The sequence below is a fragment of the Mobula hypostoma genome, chromosome 11 (assembly GCF_963921235.1).
Source record: "Mobula hypostoma chromosome 11, sMobHyp1.1, whole genome shotgun sequence".
In the NCBI taxonomy this organism is placed as follows: domain Eukaryota; kingdom Metazoa; phylum Chordata; class Chondrichthyes; order Myliobatiformes; family Myliobatidae; genus Mobula; species Mobula hypostoma.
Window position 1 is genome coordinate 17,386,944 of NC_086107.1, and position 26,603 is coordinate 17,413,546.

Sequence of the window (26,603 nt, forward strand, 5' to 3'; positions counted from 1 at the left end):
TTTTGTGACATAGGAGCAGAATTAGGCCATTTGGCCCATCGAGCCTGCTCTGCCATTCTATCATGGCTGATTTATTATCCTTCTCGACCCATTCTCTTGCTTTCTCCCTGTAACTTTTGACACCCTGACTGTAAGGAGACGAATCTCAAGGTTGTATATAGTATACATACTGCAATAATAATGTACTTTGTACTTTGAAATTCAAGATTGATTATTGTCATTCTTCAGTACACAAGTGTAAAGGAGAACAATATGATTGTTACTCTGGATCCAATGCAGCATAAAGACACTCTGCTTAAAAAAAAACACATTAAGTATAAATATAAAAGCAATCCTATTGAACACCATGTATAAGTAACTGTGTGGCTATCTATGCATAGAATTGGCTTATACACATAGACTGATTGTATGTACATAAGCGGTGTTTCCTCCAATTTTTAGTAGTCAGTGTGCGCAAAAATCTCATGTTGTGCAAATGTTTTCCTGTGACAAAAGTATGTGCGCACTGAATGCACACATGGCACAGTTTATGTAGGTTTATAAAATATTTGACATAAAACGGCACAGAATAACAACAAAATAACGTACATATTTAAGTCACTCAGTTACTTTTTTTCTCTCTCCTGTCTTTGGCATTTACCCACTCTTTGTAAACTATCTAGACTAATAGATCTTCCATCCAATTGATAGCTTTTGATTCTCATTAACATATCCAAATGACATTCACCTGAACAGTTTCTCAGCCTGTTTTTGAGCTGATTCATTGGGCTAAAACCTTGCTCACAGTCCACACTAGACGCGAGAAAGGTTCCCCCAATGTCCATCAACTGTGCAAGGTCGCAAAGCTGTTCATTTTGAAGTACAAATGCCATCATTTGAGCAAAGTTTGAAATCAGTTTGGATTTGATTTTTTTCTTGCACGGAAAATTTGAAGTCACTAAACCGTTTAACTATTACAGTATCTTCAGCTAGAAAATCATGATATTTTAGACATAAGGCGTTAACTTGTTCATCGCCAAATGTGAAGTCACAATCTGCAATTGCGGAGAAATCAAAAGCTGACCGTTCTTGTACCTCATCTTCAGGAAACCTTTCTTCTAAATGAACACAAAGACTATTTATAAAAGTCAACAGCAAACTTGTATCTACTGCAACGTTTTCTTCACGTGTTGGCTTAGCAAAACTTTAACTTTGTCACTTCATGAAACATTGTCTCCCAGATACTGCTTTCTTATCTTGTTAATTTTGCCTCACGCAAGATGAAGTGAATCAATCAGTGTCAGGCCACTCTTTTGCAGAATCTTGCACAGTGCAGCCAGTTCATCAAAGACGTCACTTAAAATCTGTAAAGTTACTTCAAAGTGATGTTCATCAAAGACATCACTTAAAACATGCAAAGTTCATTTGCGCTTCCCGCCCTTCGCTTCTTTTGAATTTGACATAGTGAATCAATATTTTTTTCAATAAAAACCTAGTAAGCTATCTACAGGATTTGAAACAGATCTTTGTAAACTTTACAATATGAACACTGTCCGCCAAAGATGGCTGCCATCGTGATGCAGCTGTACAAACCGGAACAGGAAAGGTGAGGTGACGTAAATTAGTGACATGCATTGTGGCATTTGAAAAACCGACTAACTAGTTAACAGAAACATTTAGCTAAAAGGTTATTTTGAATAAGTATAATTATTAATTAATACATTATTTTAGGTAACTAACCTTTTGTGCGCACATTAATTTCTTTCCTGTGCTGGTTGAAAAACGTGTTTGTGCGCGCACACGCGCACAGCTTGGAGGGAACATAGTACATAAGGGTACACTAGGTGCTAGGTACGCTAGGTAACTATGCAAAAGGTGACTGGCAAGAAATGATTGACTGACGTATGTAGAAAAATTTCTGATAAAAGTTTTTTAACTTGAAATATTAACTCTTTTTCATTCTCCACAGTTGCGTTCTTACAATTGAGAAGTTCTAGTGCTTTTATTTCAGATCGCCAGCTCCTGCAATTGGATTGTACATAAAGAACACTGATCATACATTGGCGATACTCAATGGCCAGTGAGTCATTGTGCCACATACCATTGATACTTCTGCTGGCATTTATACCGTAGAGGAACATGGGGGCCATACACAGAAAAACGTGCAGCCACTTCTCCCTCTGAGCAGCCACTTCTGCCCTCACAATCTCATTGCATACCAACATAGGGGATCCAAAAGCAGACTTACTCTGCCATTTAATAAAATCATGGTGAATTTGACCATAACTTCAAGTCCACAGTCTTGTCAATCCTTAATACGTTTGCTTATTGAATTGGCTTCTTCCTGAAAAATAAGCAAAAACCTTGCTTAAATTGCCCTTTGAAGAAGAAAGTTCCAAAGACTCGTGACTCTCCGACCTATGTTCGTGACACTTCTCACGCTCTTAAACTTTTCGATGATTTTAAGTTCCCTGGCCCCCACCGCTTTATTTTCACCATGGATGTCCAGTCCTTATATACTTCCATCCCCCATCAGGAAGGTCTCAAAGCTCTACGCTTCTTTTTGGATTCCAGACCTAATCAGTTCCCCTCTACCACCACTCTGCTCCGTCTAGCAGAATTAGTCCTTACTCTTAATAATTTCTCCTTTTGCTCCTCCCATTTCCTCCAAACTAAAGGTGTAGCTATGGGCACCCGTATGGGTCCTAGCTATGCCTGCCTTTTTGTTGGGTTTGTGGAACAATCTATGTTCCGTGCCTATTCTGGTATCTGTCCCCCACTTTTCCTTCGCTACATCGACGACTGCATTGGCGCTGCTTCCTGCACGCATGCAGAACTCGTTGACTTTATTAACTTTGCCTCCAACTTTCACCCTGCCCTCAAGTTTACCTGGTCCATTTCTGACACCTCCCTCCCCTTTCTAGATCTTTCTGTCTCTGCCTCTGGAGACAGCTTATCCACTGATGTCTACTATAAGCCTACTGACTCTCACAACTATCTGGACTATTCCTCTTCTCACCCTGTCTCTTGCAAAAACGCCATCCCCTTCTCGCAATTCCTCCGTCTCCGCCGCATCTGCTCTCAGGATGAGGCTTTTCATTCTAGGACGAGGGAGATGTCTTCATTTTTTAAAGAAAGGGGCTTCCCTTCCTCCACTATCAACTCTGCTCTTAAACGCATCTCCCCCATTTCACGTACATCTGCTCTCACTCCATCCTCCCACCACCCCACTAGGAATAGGGTTCCCCTGGTCCTCACCTACCACCCCACCAGCCTCCGGGTCCAACATATTATTCTCCGTAACTTCCGCCACCTCCAACGGGATCCCACCACTAAGCATATCTTTCCCTCCCCGCCTCTCTCTGCATTCCGCAGGGATCGCTCCCTACACAACTCCCTTGTCCATTCGTCCCCCCCATCCCTCCCCACTGATCTCCCTCCTGGCACTTATCCGTGTAAGCGGAACAAGTGCTACACATGCCCTTACACTTCCTCCCTTACCACCATTCAGGGCCCCAAACAGTCCTTCCAGGTGAGGCATCACTTCACCTGTGAGTCGACTGGGGTGATATACTGCGTCCGGTGCTCCCGATGTGGCCTTTTATATATTGGTGAGACCCGACGCAGACTGGGAGACCGCTTTGCTGAACATCTACGCTCTGTCCGCCAGAGAAAGCAGGATCTCCCAGTGGCCACACATTTTAATTCCACATCCCATTCCCATTCTGACATGTCTATCCACGGCCTCCTCTACTGTAAAGATGAAGCCACACTCAGGTTGGAGGAACAACACCTTATATTCCGTCTGGGTAGCCTCCAACCTGATGGCATGAACATTGACTTCTCTAACTTCCGCTAGGCCCCACCTCCCCCTCGTACCCCATCTGTTACTCTTTTTAATGCACACATTCTTTCTCTCACTCTCCTTTTTCTCCCTCTGTCCCTCTGAATATACCTCTTGCCCATCCTCTGGGTCACCCCCCCCCCCGTCTTTCTTCCCGGACCTCCTGTCCCATGATCCTTTCGTATCCCCTTCTGCCTATCACCTGTCCAGCTCTCGGCTCCATCCCTCCCCCTCCTGTCTTCTCCTATCATTTTGCATCTCCCCCTCCCCCTCCAGCTTTCAAATCCCTTACTCACTCTTCCTTCAGTTAGTCCTGACGAAGGGTCTCGGCCTGAAACGTCGACTGTACCTCTTCCTATAGATGCTGCTTGGCCTGCTGCGTTCACCAGCAACTTTGATGTATGTTGCTTGAATTTCCAGCATCTGCAGAATTCCTGTTGTTTGACTCTAAGAGAAGAACTTTCCTCTCATCTTTGTCTTAAATGGATTCTCCCACAAGACAATCAAGTTTATTATCATTGATATATGTCATATGATATTTGGTTGTTTCATTACTGTTGTCCTCACCCCCTCCACATCCAGACTGCCAAGACCCTTTTAGATCTTGGGTGTTTCAAATAAAGATTGACAATGATCAGTGGTATGAAATAAAGCCGTAAGACATATAGGAGCAGAATTAGGCCATTTGGCCCATCAAGCCTGTTCTGCCATTCTATCATGGCTAATTTATTATCCTTCTCAACCCCATTCTCTTGCTTTCTCCCCGTAACTTTTGACATCCTGACTAATCAAGAAGCCATCAACCTCTGCTTTAAATATACCCAATGATTTGGCTTCCACAGCCATCTGTGGTAATCAGTTCCACAGATTTACCACCCTCTGGCAAAAGAAATTCATCCTCATGTCTGTTCTAAAGGTACGGCCTTCTTTTCTGAGGTTGGGCCTTCTGGTTCTAGCAATTCATGCTGATACAATTGGAATCAAATCAAATCAAAATCAAATATCGCTGTGATGATTGTACGTTCTAGTATCAATTGTTTGGCGACAATAAAGTATAAAGTATTATGTAGCGCCTTAAATTTTGAGTTTGAGCGTAATTATCCTTCAACGATACATGAATACCCAAGAATGCAGCCAAATGAAAGTGTTCCTCTGGGGCCAAGGTGCAAAACACAGTACCAGCAGTTATACACAGCACAAGAGCGTAAGGCACATGTAGCACACATAAGTCGCAAGTAAATATACAGTCACACAAATACAATATATGCAGTATATTCTATAAGAATACTATATTCTTAGAAATTCTCAGAATACTATACTTTCTGAGAATGCTATATTCTCAGAAAGGCAGCGTCCATTATTAAGGACCTCCAGCACCCAGGGCATGCCCTTTTCTCACTGTTACCATCAGGTAGGAGGTACAGAAGCCTGAAGGCACACACTCAGCGATTTAGGAACAGCTTCTTCCCCTCTGCCATCCGATTCCTAAATGGACATTGAAACTTTGGACACTACCTCACTTTTTTTTAATATACAGTATTTCTGTTTTTGCACATTTTTAAAAATCTATTCGATATACATAATTGATTTACTTGTTTATTTATTTTTAATTTAATTTATTTTTTTTCTCTCTCTGCTAGATATGTATTGCATTGAACTGCTGCAGTTAAGTTAACAAATTTCACGTCACATGCCGGTGATAATAAACCTGATTCTGATTCTTAAATGCCCCCAATGTATCTGCCTCTACCACTGCCCCTAGCAGGGCATTCCACACACTCACCACTCTGTTTTTTCAAAAAACTTGCCTCTGACGTCGCCCCCCCCCCCCCCCCCGGCCACCTGGCTGTCAGATACATTTTGTACAAGGTACTTTTGGAACTTTTGTATATAATCCGTGTTAGTTCACCTGAAGTTCTCTGGATCACACTGGTTACATACCACAATGTTATATCCATGCCAGTGTTAATTGACGCTAAATGCTTCATACCATGGGCATTAGGGAACAGTTTCAGTTGAACTAGGAGTGAGCATTCTGGCTTGTGCATTGGCTGAATGCTTAAAGGGACTCTTTGCAGATGTTAGGAAGTCTGACTGCGGCTTCAGAACTGACTGCAGGCTGCAGCAATCACCATTTAGCTGCTGAGAGGGCAGTTGTTCGGCTGCCTCAGGATTATCACACCTGGCAGCACACTCTGTTACTGGGGGTGGCGTTATACCGCGGCTGATCACTCAGAGCAGGGCTTAGGTCCTTGGGACAAGAAGCAAGGACAAGTCGGTAATGAAGAATCTAATCTTGGAGAATTTGCTGAGGGAATTTTGACTGCACAGTTACGCCAGCTGAGATCAAGGTGTACTTTAACTCTCAAATTATTTGTAGCAGGAACTTTCCAACCTAATGCAGCAGATCCATTGCTGCAGTACAGAGGATATTCTGCCTCTGCATTTAGAGAGAAATGATTTCATTTGCTTTGATGAACAACTATAATATTGGTTGCATTGGGATTTCAGGGATCTTCCAGCAGTGCAGGCAGCTGTTGACTGTATTTGTGTCACTGTAGGGATCTCCACTATGAACCCAGACCTATTTATGGACAGAAAGGCTTTGCACTCCCTCAGAGTATGGATTTTGCTGTGTTATGTGAAGAATCTCCTCAGAATAATTCCCATGTTTTAGGAAGGACACATCATTCCTTCATCCTGATAAGAGTTATTTTTCTAGGTTCATAGGGATGGTCAGCCACACTGAAGCAACCCACAGCTGAGGAGACAGAGGAGAACTCAAGGCGACATGCAAGTTGTGGTTTTGGGGATAGAGAGGGGAGTTGGGGTCAGGTTAAGGCTTGGGGACAGTGATATGCAGGAATAGGGGTCTGATTAGGGTTTAGGGACATGGAGTTAGAGATCAGACCTCTGCTGCACGTTTGAAGTCCAGTAATGTGGTTGGGTAATGAAGGACATCTGCACTGAAAAGCCACCAGCATGGTCGGGTGACGAAGAACATCCATGGATAGTAGCCTGTCTCAGGTCGGAGGGACCCAGAATCGGATGTCCATGCAGGCAGGAGGCATGAGGGCCAGTCGGTCAGCAAACCCAGAGCCCAAGCCTGGAGTTTGGGGTCCCAACGTCGGCTAGCCTGGGCGTCAACTTCCATACTGCAGGTGTAAATAGTATTCACTTTGATCTGCATTGTATGAGTAGGAACTCCTCTTGCTTTCAACATTTCTCTACTGTGTTGGGATTCTTGGCGGACTCTTCTGTAACCACAACATGCCAACCTTTTGAAATGTACTGTACATACTCGATCCAATTCCCCACTCCCCAGGGCAAAGGCTCTCCTTCCAGGCCTGTACCTCATTGACCAAGACTTGCATGGCATTTTGAGTGAATGTGGAGACTGATTTCCTTTTTCTTGCAGCCTCGGTCTCCTCAGCTGTGAGTTGTTACGGTGTGGATGACATATGAGTGAGGCTTTCCCCTGATTGTTGTGAAGCAAAATGGCCCCATCAGGAATTGCGCAAATCCTAGTTAAGCTCTGATTTCTTAGTATAAGCCACCCAAACGCTCTTTCCCACAGGAATCTGGCCAAATTTGTGATCTTTTTTCTGATTTGCCGTTGGTGCAATATACAGCAGTTTTTCACCAAATTGAAAATATTACATTTTAAATTCTAGCTAAGTGTGCACAACCACACAAAGGGTAATTAAGTGTGCTCTTTGCACCAACAAATGCATCAAGTTTGTAGACAAAAAGTCTTTCTCAGTATTGCAGGAACCAGTTGCCACAGTTCTCCCACACAATGCTGTATCAGTGCATGTTGTCATTTCCCACTGACTTTCTACTCCAGTGACATTGGCTGTTTGCTTTATTGTTGTAGTTCCCCCAGCTTCAAGATAACATCACTTGTTAAATGACTGAAATAAACTCAATTGCATCATATCACTCATGTTTTGATCTTTTAGTTTATGCTTTTTCACTTTCAGAATATATGAACGTGAGCAAAGGGGATCTTATTGAAACCTCTATTGAAGGGCCTTCAGGGGTTCCTCACAGACCTCTTGCTTAATGGTATTGGTCTGGCATAAAAGAAGTTTGGGAACCCCTAGCCTAGATAGAGAGGATGTTTCCTATAGTGGGGGAGTCTAGGACCAGAGGGAACCACCTCAGAATTACAAGAACGTCCCTTCAGAACAGAAATGAGGAATTTCTTTAGCCAGAGGGTGGTGAATCTGTGGAATTCATTGCCACAGCTGGTTGTGGAGGTCAAGTCATTATGTGTATCTAAAGCGGAGGTTGATAGGTTCTTGATTTGTAAGTGTGTCAAAACTTACGGGAAAAAGACAGGAGAATGGGTTTGAGAGGGTTAATAAATTAGCCATGATGGAATGGTGGAGCAGAACTGATGAGCCAAATGGACAAATTGTGCTGCTGTGTCTTGTGATCTAATGTGGCTTGCTACAACTTGCCCACAAATCTTTATGGACTAGAAAATTATTGCAAACTATGTACATAAAGGCACTCAGTCACTCCTCTTGTACATATAACAACACAGAAACAGGCTATTTGGCCCGTTGAGTCTATGCCAGCTGTCAGGGAACGAATCTAAATAATCCCTTTCCTCCTCTTCCTCAATTCCTTGCACCAGGTGTGATATTTCTCTCAATCATGTCCAGAAGCTCCCATTTAACCTACACTTGGGCAAAAAAAAAGTACCCTTGGGCAATTTCCAGCAGCCAATATACCTGCCAGCACACCTTTAGGATGTGAGAAGAAACCGAACCACTTGCAGGAAAGACAGACGGTGCATGCCTACTCTGCACGAACAGCACCTGAAGTGCTAAAACTCTTGAAGCCAGAGTTCACTGATATACACAAGGTTTTCAACTTGGCCCTTACAACAATTCACACCCCAAAAGAACAACTTGCAATAATGATGTTACTTTCATGTCTTCTTGAGTACTCTGCTGATGTGAGTTTTGCAGGAAATGCGGCAGACTATTTGTTCCAACAAACTTTAATCACCAAATGGTATATTTTAATACAGTTGGCTGAGTGCTGAGCATTGGGAAATGGGGCTTACTGAGGTCTTTCACATCCACCTGACTAAGGGCAACACACAAAATGCTGCCAGGACTCAACAAGTCAGGCAGCATCTATGGAGATGAATAAACAGTTGATGTTTTCGGCTGAGACCCTTCATCAGGACTGGAAAGGGGGAAGAAGACAGGATAAGAAGGTGGGAGGGAGGGAAAGGAGCACAAGCTAGCAGGTAATAGGTGAAGCCAGGTGAGGGGGAAGGGGATGAAGTGAAAAGCTGGAAGGTGATAAGTGGAAGAGGGGAATGGGCTGAAGAAGAAGGAATTTAACAGAGGAGAGTTGACCATAGGAGAAAGGGAATGAAGAGGGGAAAATTGCAGAGGGAGGTGATGGGAAGGTAAGGAAAAAGGAAGGGGAAAGAGGCGATCCAGAGTGTGGGAATGGGAAAGGACAGAAGGGGAGGGGCAAGAAATTACCAGAAATTAGAGAAATTGATGTTCATAAGATCAAATTGGAGGCTGTCCCAGCAGAATATGAGGTGTTTCTTCAAGTGAGATTGGCCTCATTCTGGCAGCAGAGGAGGCCATGGACAGACACGTCAGAATGGGAATGGGAAGTAGAATTAAAATGGATGGCCACTGGGAAATCGCACTTGTTGTGGCGGATAGAGCAAAGATGCTCGACAAAGCGATGCAAGGTCCTGTTTAATACTGAAGGGCAGCACCTCTGACAGTGTAGCATTCCTTCACTGCGATGTAACTCAAGATTGTTTTTCTAGAGTCACTTGAGACTTAAAACCACATGTTTTATGATTCAAGAGGTAAGGATGCTATACTAATGCACGGCTGACACCTGTAAAATGCATCAATAAGGTAATAGTGACACTAATAAAGAGATCTACAGGGAAACTTCTTGGGGGAAAAAGGTGATAAAATTGATGTGCAGCCATCAGATAAGTCAGCGTGACAGTTGGGTTTGGGCTTCAGCTGTGCAAAGAAAGAAAGATTGAATGGGTGTAAGGTGAAAGCAGAGAGACTGACACAGAGGGGGTGAGGGAATAGAAAAGAAGAGAAGGCAGGAAATGAATTTTACTTTTGTACTCAGCATTGCACGTGTAATGTGTTGAAAGGTATAACGCTTTTGTCGTTATGAAAAAATGCAACTGATGACACATCATGAATAATATAATGGCTGAGTTGAATATTGCTTGCAAAAATCCTGCAGCATGAGACACATCATATTTGTAGCAGTTACTTGAAAACAAACCAAAATGCCGAGAGGCTGAGTACAGGTGTTGACACTCTATGTACGATGTACACTTCCAAATACTGTACTGAGTTCCAAGTTGGAAAAAAGTACACTCGATCCTTTATCATGAAACCAGCAAAGACGAACGATCTTATCGTGACATTAGATATTAACGAAACTAAATTAGCAATGTAATGGAATAAGAGTAATTAGTGTTAAAATTAGCATAATTAAACGTAATTAGCGGTCAACAAACAAATATCATCCCTGGCTCACTCCCTATGGCTAACTCAAACTAACAGAGACAAAGTGTGAACACATGACTACACTCATTTGCTTCAACCACACCCCGACCCATGTAACAAATTACTGCAACCCATAAAACGGGCAACAGAAAATAGCTACATAGCTCCTACAATATTGTTCTACGTTCATATTGTTATCTGCAAGCTGGAAGGCTGAAGAACAATGTTTTTTTTTCCCCATTTGTCTTTTGAGACAGTCATGGTGACATTATTAGCTGTAAGTTCTCACCACTCTTGAGGTCATTGTCCACCCTGTCCGCACATCAACAAACTGTGGGTATTGAAGCTTTTAGCCCTGTTTCTTAACCAACTTCTAAACTCTGAATGCCATCTTGAACTGAATCAGGATATACAGAATATCTCTTAACGCTACACTTTTAAAAGTTGGCTTTCTCTCCCTATCGCCAGCATGGCTTTCTCATCTCTTCCCTTTTTCCACAGACACGTAAACAGGAAAGGCAGAGAAGGATATGGTCCTAATGTGGGTAGGTGGGATGAGTGAGAATGGGCAAAATGGTTGGCAAGGACGTGAGAGTCCAAAGACACCCTTCCTGTGCTGTGCAACTCCTGTCCTCCTTCCGCAGATATTGATTGAGTGTCTCCAGCAGTTACTTTTTATTTCGTATTTCTAGTATCTGCAGTTGTTGGTATTTTCATTTATACAGATGTGGTCTGCCGGTGGTGACTAGTGGTGTTTCGCTAGTATCGGTATTGGGACCCCTTCTTTTCATATTATATATCAATAATTTGGATGAAGGAGTTGATGGCTTTGTGGCCATGTTTATGGACAATATGAAGATAGGTGGAGGAGAGTAGGGTATCTGCAGATGGACTTTAGACAGATTGGGAGAATGGGCAAAGAAGTTACAGGTGCAATATAGTGTATGGAAGTGAATGGTCATGCACTGTGGTAGAAGGAATAAAGGCATGCACTACTTTCTAAATGGGAAGGAACTTAAAAAATCTGAGGTGCAAAGGAATTTCGGAGCCTTCAAGAAGATTGCCTCGTGGTTAACTTGCAGACTGAGTCAGTAGTAAGGAAGACGAATGCAGAGCTAGCATTTATTTCGAGAGGACAAGAATACAAAAGCAAGGATGTAATGCTGAGGCTTCATAAGGCAAAACTCAGAGTACTGTCAGCAGTTTTGGGCCCCTTAGCCAGAGGGTGGTGAATCTGTGGAAATACTTGCCACAGATAGCTGTGCAGGCCAAGTCATTGGGTATATTTCAGGCAGAGATTGATAAGGTATTGATTAATCAGGACATCAAAGGTTACAGGGAGAAGGCAGAAGAATGGGGGTGGGATAATAAATTAGCCATGATGGAGTGGTGGTGAGAATTCACTGGGTCAAACGGCCTAATTCTGCTCCTATGTCTAATGGTCTTATGGTCTTATCATTTTATTGAATTCAGATGGCAACTGTCTCCTCTGAGATCCACTGTATTTTTCCACTTGTGTCCTTCCCAACCAGTGGGAGAGGTGTGAAGCGAGAAAATAATATTTGAAACCATTTAAGTAGCTGTGTCTGCAACAATAACTCTTTTAAACTTCCTGAGGCACGTCAAAGGAGAAGAACCAAGTAAAATGATAGAAAAGCTTCAGAGCGATATCGGCCAAATGCAGGCAAATAGAACTAGATTAGAAAGAAAGTTTAGTTTAATATGAACCTGGAAACAGAGTGAAATGTGTCATTTGTGTCAATGACCAACATAGTCAAGGATGTGCTGGGGGCAGCCCACAAGTGCCACCATGCTTCCAGTGCCAACATAGCATGCCCTCAACTTGCTAACCCATACTACTTCCGGAGGAAACACACAAGCCCACAGGGAGAATGTGCAGCTCCTCAGAGACAGCGGCAGGAATTGAACCCCAGTCAGTTGCGCTATAAAGCATTATGCTAGCTAAATGGGAACTGTAGTCCTCAGTTGGGCCAAAGGGTCTGTTTCTATATGGTGTGACTCTCTGACTCTTTGATTTTGAAAGAGATGACTGAAACCATAGTCAGAAAGAGATAAGACCAAAAGGCAAAGGAGCAGAATTAGGACATTTAGCCCAATGAGTCTGCTTATTCAATAGTGGCTTCTCAACCCCATTCTCCTGCCTTCTGTCAGTAACCTTTGACACCCTGACTAATCAAGAACCTATCAATCTCCTTTTTAAATATACCTAGTGACGTGGCCTCCACAGCCATCTGTGGCAATGAATTCCGTAGATTCACTTCCCTCTGACTGAAGAAATTCCTTTTCATCTCTGTTCTAAAGGGATATTTTAAGATTCACTGTAAAGGGAAAAAGGAGTGATGCAGACTTTTAGGAAGGGAATTCCTGGACCCAGCTTAGGGAGTCACTAGTGTTGGAGAAATGAAGATTAGGAATGTGCATGAGGCAGAAGTTGGAGGAGCATGGGGGTCATAGAGAGCTACAGGGTTGCAGATGAAACTTTAAAGTTCAAAGTAAATTATTATCAAATAAGAAGAATCAGAGTCAGGTTTTTTATCACTGGCAGGTGACGTGAAGTTTGTTAACTTAGCAGCCACAGCAGTTCAATGCAATACATCATATAGAAGAGAAAAAAAAAGAATAAATAAGTCAACTACAGTATACGTATATTAAATAGATTTTTTTTTAATGTGCAAAACACAGAAGTATTGTATGTTTTTAAAAAAAAAAGTGAGGTAGTGTCCAAGGGTTCAATGTCCATTTAGGAATTCGATGGCAGAGGGGAAGAAGCTGTTCCTGAATCGCTGAGTGTGTGCCTTCAGGCTTCAGTACCTCCTACCTGACGGTAACAGTGAGAAAAGGGCATGCCCTGGGTGCTGGAGATCCTTAATAATGGACACTGCCTTTCTGCGACACAGCTTCCTGAAGATGTCCTGGGTACTTTGTAGGCTAGTACCCAAGATGGAGCTGACTAGATTTACAACCCTCTGCAGCTTCTTTTGGTCCTGTGCAGTAGCCCCCACCACCCCCCCAAAAACCAGACAGTGATGCAGCCTGTCAGAATGCTCTCCATGGTACACCTATAGAAGTTTTTGAGTGTATTTGTTGACATGCCAAATCCCTTCAAATTCTGAATGAAGTCTAGCCACTGTCTTGCCTTCTTCTACATCTCCACTTCTGATCCCTCTTTGAAGATTGGTATGTGTTCCTTTGTCTTACCATTCCTGAAGTCCACAATCAGCTCTTTTGTCTTACTGACGTTGAGTGCCAGGTTGTTGTTGTGGCACCATTCCACTAGTTGGCATATCTCACTCCTGTACACCTTCTCGTCACCACCTGAGATTCTACCAACAATGGTTGTATCGTCAGCAAACTTATAGATGGTATTTGAGCTATGCCTAGCCACACAGTCGTCTGTATATAGAGAGTAGAGCAGTGGGCTAAGCACACACTCCTGAGGTGCACCAGTGTTGATCGTTAGCAAGGAGGAGATGTTATCACCAATCCACACAGATTTTGGTCTTCCAGTTAGGAAGTCGAGGATCCAATTGCAGAAGGACATACAGAGGCGCAGGTTCTGCAACTTCTCAATCAGGATTGTGGGAATGATGGTATTTAATGCTAAGCTATAGTCGATGAACAGCATCCTGACGTAGGTGTTTGTGTTGTCCAGGTGGTCTAAGGCCATGTGGAGAGCCATTGAGATTGCGTCTGCTGTATTTCTCACCGTACATCACCTTGGGCCTGTGCCATTATGTGCAGGCAAGTGACAACATAGTTTGGAAAAGGCCGTCAATCCAAATAATCCTTGGCAATGGTTTAATAATGGGCAGCAGGTTAGGATCGGCAAGGGCAACAGCAAGAGACAAACAACACCCTGTAACTCCAGCAGCTAATTACACTGACGCTTAATGTTATTTCCATCTGAGCCCGCTTAGACTTTCTGCGCCTTGGGAGCGGTGTTTCAGAAAGACGGCATCCATATTAAGGACCCCCACCCCCACCACTCAGGATATGCCCTCTTCTCATTGTTACTGTTGGGAAGGAGGTACAGAAGTCTGAAGGCACACACTCAACAATTCAGGAATGGCTTCTTCCCCTCTGCCATCCGATTTCTAAGTGGACATTGAACCCATGAGCACTACCTCACTACATTTTATTTCTGTATTTTTTGCACTACTTACTTTAACTTGTATATATATATTAATGTAATTCAGTTTTTCTTTATATTTATTTATCATGTATTTCATCGTACTGCTGCCGTAAAGTTAACAAACTTCAAGACATAAGCCACTGATATGAAACCTGAATCTGATTCTTCCTAGAGTGCTTATGAAACCTTAATGCTGCTCATGTCATCGTAGCAAGCTTGACCCACTACCAATGGGGTTCTTGTCAGCTGGCAGTGCAGAAAGACTTGTATAGTAATGGGCTCAGAAAGGGTTAAAGGCTGTCATACACTTGTCTGCTTTTAGAGGATGACCTTGCTCCTCAGCTGCTGTGGGGTGGGTAGGCACTACCCAGCAGAAAGTTGTGCATATTGCTGATGAGTATTCACTGCCTTGTTACACTTGCTTGTTGCTTGATCCTTTACCAACAAATTTTACTCAGCCATTACCTCAGACTGCTTGTCGTTGTAAGCCCAAGTTTTCTGCATTGAATATGCTACAAGGATTATTTTCTTTTTATTTCAGCGAATGAAAAGATTGAAGATATCAATGGCTGTCCGAAGAATCGATCACAGATGGTAAGTGGCCTGTTTTCTTTTCCTCTTGCCTTTCAGACGTTGGTCTCTTATTTTAGAAAGGTTTATTTTCAGAACAGTTTGACTGTAATAGGTTTTCAAGTAATCTAGCTTGAGTCAAAATTGGTGAGCTGAGGTACTTTAATCCAAATAAAACAACCTAGTTCATCATTTGTTTGGATTATCATGTGAGTAATATTTCAGACAGAATAAAACATTAGGCCTGTCAAGATTGTTGTGAAAATTTCAAGGATACTAATATTCCCTTTGTTGTATTAATGTACACAAACTATCTTTTGTCTGATTGATCCATTTTTCAGAATGATCTGTTTATCTTCTAGTTTGGGTTTGCATTCTGATAATTAGTGGCTGAGGTAAAACAAATGTAGCAATAGAACCTTAAAGCTTTACGACTGACAAAAGAACCTACTCCTGATCCCCATTTAGGATTGCTATGTCTGAGGCAAGAATGGAAAATCAACTTAAAGTTAGTTGGAGAGTCAGAGATGAGATGACCGATGTGCTGACTCAAAGAGCAAGAAATAAATGACTGTCATGCTCACATGCCTGGATAGATGGTGAATGTATAAATAAGCAAAAGGGAAAACTTGGAGGTTTCAGTGGTGAAATTCTGTGAGGAAGCATAGCAAGCCCAACTGTTAAAACCCCACTCTCTGTTACTGGATGGAGGGATGCAGTCCTCTTTAGCTGAGGAGATCGTCACCATTAATTCACTTCTGCATTGTGACCTGGGTGATCTTCTTGTGATCAGCATAAATAGAGGATAGCTATTAGGAGCAGGTAAGTTTTTAACTGAAGCTGGTCTGGACTAAGCATTATTTATTTGTTTATTTCATTTTCATTTTTAAAATCTTATTTATTAATTATTATTAAAGATCAACAAAAAATACATAAAAATAATCAAGTCAATATGTCAATATGTACAATAAAGAATTAAATTAGCAAATAACTGATAAACAAAGCTAAGCAATATATCAATAATAAGAAGAAAAAATAAAGCGTGAAGAATATTTTTTTGGGGAAAAAAAGAGAGGAAAAAAAAGAACCCCTACTAACTTTTAAAAAAAAAACAGAAAAAAAATAAACCCATTGGGAGCACAACCCCGGAGCTGTACGTCACGTCATACAAACTTCCAAAAAAGAAAAACATCAATCCGCCAACTCAAATCCATTTAAATGAAAATAGGAAGGAAACCATATTAGTTAACTCAAATCAGATGATAATAGCGGGCAAAAGAACCCAACCTTTTCTCGAAATCAAATCGACGATCAAGAGTTCAACTTCAGATTTTCTCCAAACTAAGACAAAGCATCACCTGAGAACTCGTTTATTATTACTCTTATTTGCACAGTTTGTCTTTTGCACATTGTTTGTCAATCTTTCTGTGTAGTTTTTCATTGACTCTATAGTTTTTTTACTGGGAATGCCCACAAGAAAATGAATCTCTGGCTAGTATATGATGATATATTGTATATGTACTCTGATAATAAATTTACTTTGAACTTTTAACTTTGACTAAAGCATAGAAAAATACTATTGACCTATCCTGAACAAGTGTACGGAACGTGCACTGTATATCCTTTTTTTTAAAAAAACTAGAGGCTTCCTCCGAGCCTTTCCCCTGCACAAATCCAGTGATGTGCTGTGTATGGTAACGTAGGTGCAACGAGATCCTTCTCCCTTTTTACATTCTATGTGGGAATATTGCTGGCAAGGTCAGCACTTCCCTTTGGACTTGTTTCAGAAAGCAGTTAAGAATCAGTGAACAGATTTCTTCCTCGAAGTAATATTGATGAACCAAATAAGTTCAGAATATAGAACGTAGTACATCACAGCACAATATAGGCCCTTCGGCCCACAATATTGTGCCAACCTTTTATCTTGCTCGATGTGGACAAACAAGCGAAAAGTCTTTGAACTTATTAATTGAATAAGACAATTTTCATTGCACACAGCACTGGTCTTAGTATGCAAAAAAGCTTTGCATCATTTGATCCTTATAGAAACTCCCACCACTAAGCACATCGTTCCCTCCCCCCCCCCTCTGCATTCCGCAGGGATCGCTCCCTACACAACTCCCTTGTCCATTCGTCCCCCCCATCCCTCCCCACTGATCTCCCTCCTGGCACTTATCCGTGTAAGCGGAACAAGTGCTACACATGCCCTTACCACCATCCAGGGCCCCAAACAGTCCTTCCAGGTGAGGCATCACTTCACCTGTGAGTCAACTGGGGTGATATACAGCGTCCGGTTCTCCCGATGTGGCCTTTTATATATTGGTGAGACCCGACGCAGACTGGGAGACCGCTTTGCTGAACATCTACGCTCTGTCTGCCAGAGAAAGCAGGATCTCCCAGTGGCCACACATTTTAATTCCACATCCCATTCCCATTCTGACATGTCTGTCCACGGCCTCCTCTACTGTGGAGATGAAGCCACACTCAGGTTGGAGGAACAACACCTTATATTCCGTCTGGGTAGCCTCCAACCTGATGGCATGAACATCGACTTCTCTAACTTCCGCTAAGGCCCCACCTCCCCCTCGTACCCCATCTGTTACTCATTTTTATGCACACATTCTTTCTCTCACTCTCCTTTTTCTCCCTCTGTCCCTCTGACTATACCCCTTGCCCATCCTCTGGGTTCCCCCCCTCCCCCTTTTCCTTCTCCCTGGGCCTCCTGTCCCATGATCCTCTCGTATCCCCTTTTGCCAATCACCTGTCCAGCTCTCGGCTCTATCCCTCCCCCTCCTGTCTTCTCCTATCATTTTGCATCTCCCCCTCCCCCTCCAGCTTTCAAATCCCTTACTCACTCTTCCTTCAGTTAGTCCTGACGAAGGGTCTCGGCCTGAAACGTCGACTGTACCTCTTCCTATAGATGCTGCTTGGCCTGCTGCGTTCACCAGCAACTTTGATGTATGTTGCCACTCATTTAATGCAGCTTTCCAGGCTTAGGATACCTATGCCTGTGATTTTTTTTTCAGATGGCCAAGAAAGTGCACCAGTGCCTCTACTTCCTCAGGAGGCTAAAGAAGTTTGGCATGTCCCTATTGACACTCATCTTTTTTATAGATGCACCACAGGAAGCATCCTATTTAGATGGTATGGCAAATGATGTACCTGAATCTGCAGAGAGCTGTGAGGAGTGTTCGGCACAAGATGGAAACCAGCCTTCCCTCTCTGGGGTCTGTCTACACTTCTTGCTGCCTCAGTAAAGCAGCCAGTGTAATAAAAGACCCCTCTCACCCTGGGTATTCTGTCTTTTCCTTCCTTCTGACGAGCAAAAGATACAGAATCCTGATTCAGAATCAGGTTTAATATCACTGGCATACATCATCAAGTTTGTTAACTTTGCAGCAACAATACATGCAATACAGGATAAGTATGGCAGAGAGAAAGAAGCAGTTCCTGAATCGCTGATATACAGCTTTATCCTGCTGTTATAAAAGTATTTTTGAGTGGTGGGGTGGAGATGTGTCTCTACCAAAGAAGGTTGTGAGGCACTCCCTCCCTCCGCGAGCCTGCAGGTCACTCTTGGGCAAGGTGTAGCACCTGCTTAGCCTCCGATTAGGGTCACGTGAAGCCATGGAAGCAGGTGGTGAATGGACGTATGAGCAGCTGGTGCATATCACAAGTCCTGGTTATGCGACCACTGACCTGCCAAGTTCCTCCAGCATTTTATGTGTGTAACTTTCCAGCTCTCCTAGTTTTCATTAAATCTAGTGCAGACTCTGGAGATGTGTAAACTTTGCTCAAAATCACCCTCTGTTCAGATCAATAAATGTTTAATTCTACTAATTTACAATAATTACACTATGTGGACAAACTCATGTACACTTCACTATGCAGCTGAAATTTTGGCTTTATACGATTTATTTTATTTAGAGATACAGCACGATAACAGGCCCTTCAAGCCCAATGAGCCCAGGCCACCCAATTACACTCATGTGACCAACTAACCTACTAACCCGTGCGTCTTCGGGATGTGGGAGGAAGTCATGGGGAGTGTGTACATATTCCTGACAGATAGTGATGGGAATTGAACCCGGCTCGCTGGCGCTTCAAAGCGTTGCACTAACCGCTGTGCTACCGTACAGCCCCAACCCCATGCCATCACCTTCTTAATCTCAACAATTAAGGGTGCAGAAAGCCATATATCCTTGCAAAATATGTCCAAACAAAAATACATCCACCTTTAATATAGTTTCAAAGCTTCAACCTAATCTCCAGTTTTGAGTTTTGCTTTGAGGTCTGTCCATCCAAGAATAGTTCTTCATTCTCAACATCATTCCCAATCATTCATTGGGCTTGTGTCTGATTCACTGGGGCTGAAGCTTTTTCAAGTCAAAATGTCCAAGATTTCCAACCCATCTCCCTGTAAGGGATGTTTCAGTCAATTTCACTGAATGACAAAGATTTTGTTTCCTGAATTCTTTTGGTTGTACCTTAAGGATTTTGGGCTGCTGATGATGAAAAGTGCCATGCAATTTCCTTATCACGCACTATTATTTTTTTGTGATTGCCTATGTTTGTTATTTCAATTCCGAATTCAAGTCAATTAAAATGTTGCTCACAATGTAAGCTGAAAAGTTTTCCATCTTGTTCAGGCATGACTGGGCATGCTTAGGCAGAGTGAATGCTGCCTGGCAGGACAGGATTTAGGAAGGCTATAAAAGCATCACTCGCACACTGTTCTATGCATTGAGTTTATGTGTATGTCAGTTTGTGATCACAATGATGTGCATGCTCTACACGCATAGGATATTGTGTGTACTAATTATAATAAAGTAGTTGTGTTTTCAAGAGTATTTGTGATGGCAAGATGTCTCACCACTGTTGCAACAGTCGCAATACTTGTGGAGAGCATACACTAAATCTCAAAGACAGAGCATTACTCCTCTTGTTAAGAAAGCCTATGAGCTCTACTTTGGGTGTAAAGTTGATGACCAAGACAAATCCTGGGTTCCTTACATTTGGTGCATTCCCATTAAGACTTCTTCCCTGCAAATCTTGGCGCTGTCAGTGACGAGCATTGTGTAAGGTTTCACTAGAACTTCATGGTCATGGAGGAATGGTATCAGGGCAACTGGAATCCATCAATGCTGGCTGATTATTGTTGGACACTTAAGCAAGAAGCCTCACACTGAGTACAAATGAAAATCATCAGAAACCATTTTTAGTTTAGTTGAACTATTGCAAAGCGTCAGCACCATTATGTAATTAAACGCATTATATTCAATGAACCTTGGTTTCTCATTTCTCCAAGTTCCTATCTGATACAAGTAGTCTGAAATTATATTTCTGTTCAGTTTCAAATGGCTACTATAATCACAATAAAATTCAGAGGAAGCAACACTTTCAAAAAATTTGTTGTTCGGTTTTTGGGTTTGTTTACTGATGGCATTCAATGTCAAATAATAGGCTAGGAAGCCACCCGGAAAGCAGGAGAGTCGTGGCAGCATGATAAATGTGAATAGAACTACTGTCTTACAAGTCACCTCAAGCATTGCGGAGTTCAGTCCTGGCCTCTGGTACTGTCTGTGTGGAGTCTGCACATAGAACATAGAATAGTACAGCACAGTACAGACCCTTCGGCCCACAATGTTGTGCTGACCCTCAAACCCTGCCTCCCATATAAGCCCCCACCTTAAATTCCTCCATATACCCGTCTAGTAGTCTCTTAAACTTCACTAGTGTATCTGCCTCCACTACTGACTCAAGCAGTGCATTCCACGCACCAACCACTCTCTGAGTTAAAAACCTTCCTCTAATATCTCCCTTGAACTTCCCACCCCTTACCTTAAAGCCATGTCCTCTTGTATTAAGCAGTGGTGCCCTGGGGAAGAGACACTGGCCATCCACTCTATCTATTCCTCTTATTATCTTGTACACCTCTATCATGTCTCGTCTCATCCTCCTTCTCTCCAAAGAGTAAAGCCCTAGCTCCCTTAATCTCTGATCATAATGCATACTTTCTAAACCAGGCAGCATCCTGGTAAATCTCCTCTGTACCCTTTCCAATGCTTCCACATCCTTCCTATAGTGAGGCGACCAGAACTGGACACAGTGCTCCAAGTGTGGCCTAACCAGAGTTTTATAGAGCTGCATCATTACATCGCGACTCTTAAACTCTATCCCTCGACTTATGAAAGCTAACACCCCATAAGCTTTCTTAACTACCCTATCCACCTGTGAGGCAACTTTCAGAGATCTGTGGACAAGTACCCCCAGATCCCTCTGCACCTCCACACTACCAAGTATCCTGCCATTTACTTTGTACTCTGCCTTGGAGTTTGTCCTTCCAAAGTGTACCACCTCACGCTTCTCCAGGTTGAACTCCATCTGCCACTTCTTCTCCGGGTTGAACTTCTGCCACATTCTCCTTGTGACTCTGTATGTTTTCCCTGGGTACTCCGGTTTCTTCCCATGTCCCAAATATGTGTGGAGTTGGGTGGGTAATTAGCTATAAAATATCCAGAATGTTTTGGTGTATGTTAAAAATCTGGAGGTAGTTGAAGAAAATGTGGAAAGAACGAAATAGGATTCAGGGTGCGGATGGATTTTCACAGTTCAGCTTGGATCTGGTAGTCCAAAGGGCCTGTTTAAGTGCTGTGTAACTCCATGACACCTTCCATGATCCTCATCCATCAAGAGCTCAGTGCTGGATAAGGTTCCATGACCTTCCCTTTGGTCTTCTTTGAAACTGGATTGGATTTCATTTTGAAGCTACCTTTCCATAAAACCGTGGAACCTTTTAGCACAGAAAGAGACCAGCTGATCCTTCATACCCATGCAGACGAGTGAACTGATGCTGAAATCAAACCTTGTAGGTTTTGGCACATAAGTTATTCAAACTGTTATTTTAAGTGTTAGGAAGGACTCTCAACCAACCTCATTTGAAAAGCATGAGCTCCGGATGTCACCCATTCTCAAAGCGAAACAACTTTTCCCAGGCTGCCCTCTAATGCTTCCATATCTTCACTTCTGATCAAATGTCCCCTCAGACTGCTCTGTTCCAGAGAAAACAGTTTCAGCCTAGCTGAAGTTCTTCAATCTTCAACACATTTTAGTAAGTCTTCTCAGCACAGGATTGTTGGATATTTTTGTTCTTCAATAACCAACCTACCAGCCCATGTCCCGAGAGATCAACTTATCTGCTAACTGCATCTAAGTTGTTAGCCAGATATATTTAAGAAGTGAGTCATAAGGAAGAAGGAAAATGTTTAAATTCAGTTAATGTGTTTGTATGTGATTGCAATTTCTATTCATGCTTCAGAGCTTAGGAGTGAGTTCGATGTGGTCCTTGGGCCATTCTCACAACCAGCTGATGAAGGAGATCCCAGTACTGGTGGAATAGAGAAGGGTGATGGTTTCACCCTGACTCCTGCCCCTAATTGTTACTTAGAACACCTCATGGAAGAGCATGACTGCACAATTTGGCTATTTCCAATGGCTGAGTATTTTGATGGTGCTGTAGTGATTGTGAGCTGCTGTACTGCACTGAGCTTCCTTTCTTACTGGCAGCAACAAAGTGGGAAAGGTTTCCTCTGCAAACGGCTGGCAAAGTCAGGTTGAGTTCACACAGATGTCATGGTAGTGAAATGAACAATGAGAGAATAACAAGTAATTAGATAAATCTAGGAATTAACGAAAAAATCATTGATCTCTTACAACACATTAATGGGATTGGGCTAAGTCTAAATTTATGAAGAGGAAATCGGGGTGAAAATCTATTGAATTTCTTTTGATGATTCAGTCCTAAAATAGATATGAAATAACCAGAGAATATGCTGCGGACTTTGAGGGCTTTGATAAGGTTACACATAAGAGATAAATGTGCAGAATGGTGCTGGAAGGGTAATAACTCATTCGACGTCACCAGGTTTAGGAGCAGTATTTATCCTTCTAACATCAGGTTTCTGAACTAGCACAGATAACTTCACTCACCTCAACACTAAACTGATCGCAAAACCTGTGGGCTCACTTTCAAGGACTCTAAAACTTGCCCTCTCAGTTTTATTTATCTATCTATCTATCTATCTATCGATCTATCTGTTTTATTACCTGTTTATTTTTGAATTTGCACAGTGTCTTCTTTTGCACATTGATTGTCAGTCTTTGTGTGTAGCTTTTCATTGATTCCATTGTATTACTTTGTTCTCCTGTGAATGGCTGCAAGAAAATGAATCTCAGGGTAGTATATGGTAACATACTACCCTGATCGTTTCTGGGAGATCGTTTCACTGAACACCTACATTCTGTCCGCCAGAGAAAGCAGGATCTCCTGGTGACCACACATTTTAATTCCATGTCCCATTCCCATTCTGATAGGTCTATCCACGGCTTCCTCTACTGTAAAGATGAAGCCACACTCAGGTTGGAGGAGCAACACCTTATGTTCCGTCTGGGTAGCCTCCAACCTGATGGCATGAACATTGACTTCTCAAACTTCTGCTAATGCTCCACCTCCCCCTCGTACCCCATCTGTTATTTATTTATATACACACATTCTTTTTCTCTCTCTCTGTCTCCTTTTTCTCCCTCTGTCCCTCTCACTATACTCCTTGCCCATCCTCTGGGCTTCCCCCCCGTCCCCCTTTTCTTTCTCCCTGGGCCTCCTGTCCCATGATCCTCTCATATCCCTTTTGCCAATCACCTGTCCAGCTCTTGGCTCCATCCCTCCCCCTCCTGTCTTCTCCTATCATTTCAGATCTCCCCCTCCCCCTCCCACTTTCAAATCTCTTACTAGCTTTTCCTTCAGTTAGTCCTGACGAAGGGTCTCGGCCCGAAACGTCTACTGTACCTCTTCCTAGAGATGCCGCCTGGCCTGCTGTGTTTACCAGCAACTTTTATGTGTGTTGCTTGAAGTTCCAGCATTTGCAGATTTCCTCGTGTATGGTAACATATACATAATTTAATAATAAATTTACTTCGATCTTTGTTTTGGAAGAGAATTTGAGCATAGAAGTGAAGGTCGAGATGTACAGGGCCTTAATGGGACCACATCTGGAGTTTTTAGAGTTTTGGTGTCTTTATCATGAAAAAATATTCCTGCTATTGGAGAGAGTGCAATGAAGGTGGACTTCACTGATTCCTTTTTGCATAGTAGGGGAATTAAGGGTTATGAGAAAAAGGCAGGTAGGTAAAGATGAGTCCATGGCCAGATCGGCTATGATCTTACTGAATGGCGGAGCAGGCTCGACAGGCCAGATGGTCTACTCCTGCTCCGATTCCTTATATTCTGTTATGTTCCTTGGACTAGGTCTATGCAGAAAATGGATTGATGAGTCTTATTTTCTCTTGAGTTCAGAAGAATGAGAGGGGACTCTTATAGCAACCTATAAAATTCCACCAGTTTAGACAGGCGATGCATTGAGAATGTTCCTGAAGGCTGAAGAGTCAAGGACCTGGGGACTCTCATCATAGGACTGAGATAGGGTGGAATTCCTTCATCCATGTGAATCTGTACCCTTCACCACAGGGGCAATGGAGACTAAGTTATTATATATATTCCAGGTAGACATTGTTTTTAAAGCGAAATGAATTGAGAGAGATGAGGGGATATTGAAGTGGATGACAAACACGAGAAAATCTGCAGACGCTGGAAATCAGAGCAACACATGCACAATGCTGGAGAATCTCAGCAGGTCAGGCAGCCTCTATGGAAAAGAGTAAACCGTTGATATTTAAGGCTGAGACCCTTCATCGGGACGTGTTTTTAGGCATCCGTTAGTCTCATGAGACCATGGATTTGCACCTTGGAAGGTTTCCAGGGCGCAGGCCTGGTCAAGGTTGTATGGAAGACCAGCAGTTGCCCAGTCTCCCCTCTCCACGCCACCAATGTTGTCCAAGGGAAGGGCATTAGGACCGATACAGTTTGGCACCGGTGTCATCGCAGAGCAATGCATGGTTAAGTGCCTTGCTCAAGGATACACACGCTGCCTCAGCCAAGGCTCGAAATAGCGACCTTCAAATCACTAGACAAACGCCTTAAACACTTGGCCATGCGCCAACACGCGTGCACGTGTTAGGGTTAGGGTTACCCTAATGCTAATGCATCATGATGGTCAGTCATGATTGTGTGGAATGATGCAGCAGATTTGAAAGTCTGAGTGTACAATTCAACTCCCATTTTATTGCTTCTGTGTAACATTTCTCCAAAAGCAAAATAGTGAAGATGTAGAAAATTGGAAATAAAATATAAAGAGTTAGAAAAACACTGCAGTTAAGGCAGCAGGTGTGGAGTGAGCCACAGTTAATATTTCGGGAGGTATGAGCAGAGCTGATGAAAGGTGAAGTGTGACTTGTTGAGCTTAAATGAAGAGTGTAGCAGATTGAAGGCAGAAGCCTCAGAGTTAGAGTGGGATGGGGCAAGTAATTAATATGTATTTAAATTATATGTAAATTGATTATGGGGAGCAAGGACATGGCAGACCAATTGAATAATTACTTTGGTTCTGTCTTCACTAAGGAGGACATAAATAATCTTCCAGAAATAGTAGGGGACAGAGGGTCCAGTGAGATGGAGGAACTGAGCGAAATACATGTTAGTAGGGAAGTGGTGTTAGGTAAATTGAAGGGATTGAAGGCAGATAAATCCCCAGGGCCAGATGGTCTGCATCCTAGAGTGCTTAAGGAAGTAGCCCAAGAAATAGTGGATGCATTAGTGATAATTTTTCAAAACTCGTTAGATTCTGGACTAGTTCCTGAGGATTGGAGGGTGGCTAATGTAACTCCACTTTTTAAAAAAGGAGGGAGAGAGAAACCGGGGAATTATAGACCGGTTAGCCTAACGTCGGTGGTGGGGAAACTGCTGGAGTCAGTTATCAAAGATGTGATAACAGCACATTTGGAAAGCGGTGAAATCATCGGACAAAGTCAGCATGGATTTGTGAAAGGAAAATCATGTCTGACGAATCTCATAGAATTTTTTGAGGATGTAACTAGTAGAGTGGATAGGGGAGAACCAGTGGATGTGGTATATTTGGATTTTCAAAAGACTTTTGACAAGGTCCCATGCAGGAGATTAGTGTGCAAACTTAAAGCACACGGTATTGGGGGTAAGGTATTGGGGGTAAGGTATTGGTGTGGGTGGAGAATTGGTTAGCAGACAGGAGGCAAAGAGTGGGAATAAACGGGACCTTTTCAGAATGGCAGGCGGTGACTAGTGGGGTACCGCAAGGCTCAGTGCTGGGACCTCAGATGTTTACAATATATATTAATGACTTGGATGAGGGAATTAAATGCAGCATCTCCAAGTTTGCGGATGACACGAAGCTGGGTGGCAGTGTTAGCTGTGAAGAGGATGCTAAGAGGATGCAGGGTGACTTGGATAGGTTGGGTGAGTGGGCAAATTCATGGCAGATGCAATTTAATGTGGATAAATGTGAAGTTATCCACTTTGGTGGCAAAAATAGGAAAACAGATTATTATCTGAATGGTGGCCGATTAGGAAAAGGGGAGGTGCAACGAGACCTGGGTGTCA

The 26,603-nt window shown here is 42.7% G+C and overlaps 1 protein-coding gene across 12 annotated transcripts in view; it reads left to right on the forward strand.

The window, feature by feature from the left end:
* The window catches only part of nav2a (neuron navigator 2a), a 1,052,051-nt gene that overhangs the window by 643,581 nt on the left and 381,867 nt on the right, over positions 1 to 26,603 (forward strand). For all 12 annotated transcript variants that reach the window (XM_063061719.1, XM_063061711.1, XM_063061712.1 and 9 more), the window contains exon 3: positions 15,048 to 15,100. In XM_063061719.1, the coding sequence (XP_062917789.1) occupies positions 15,048 to 15,100 (53 nt within the window). The remainder of the gene's footprint in view (positions 1 to 15,047; positions 15,101 to 26,603) is intronic.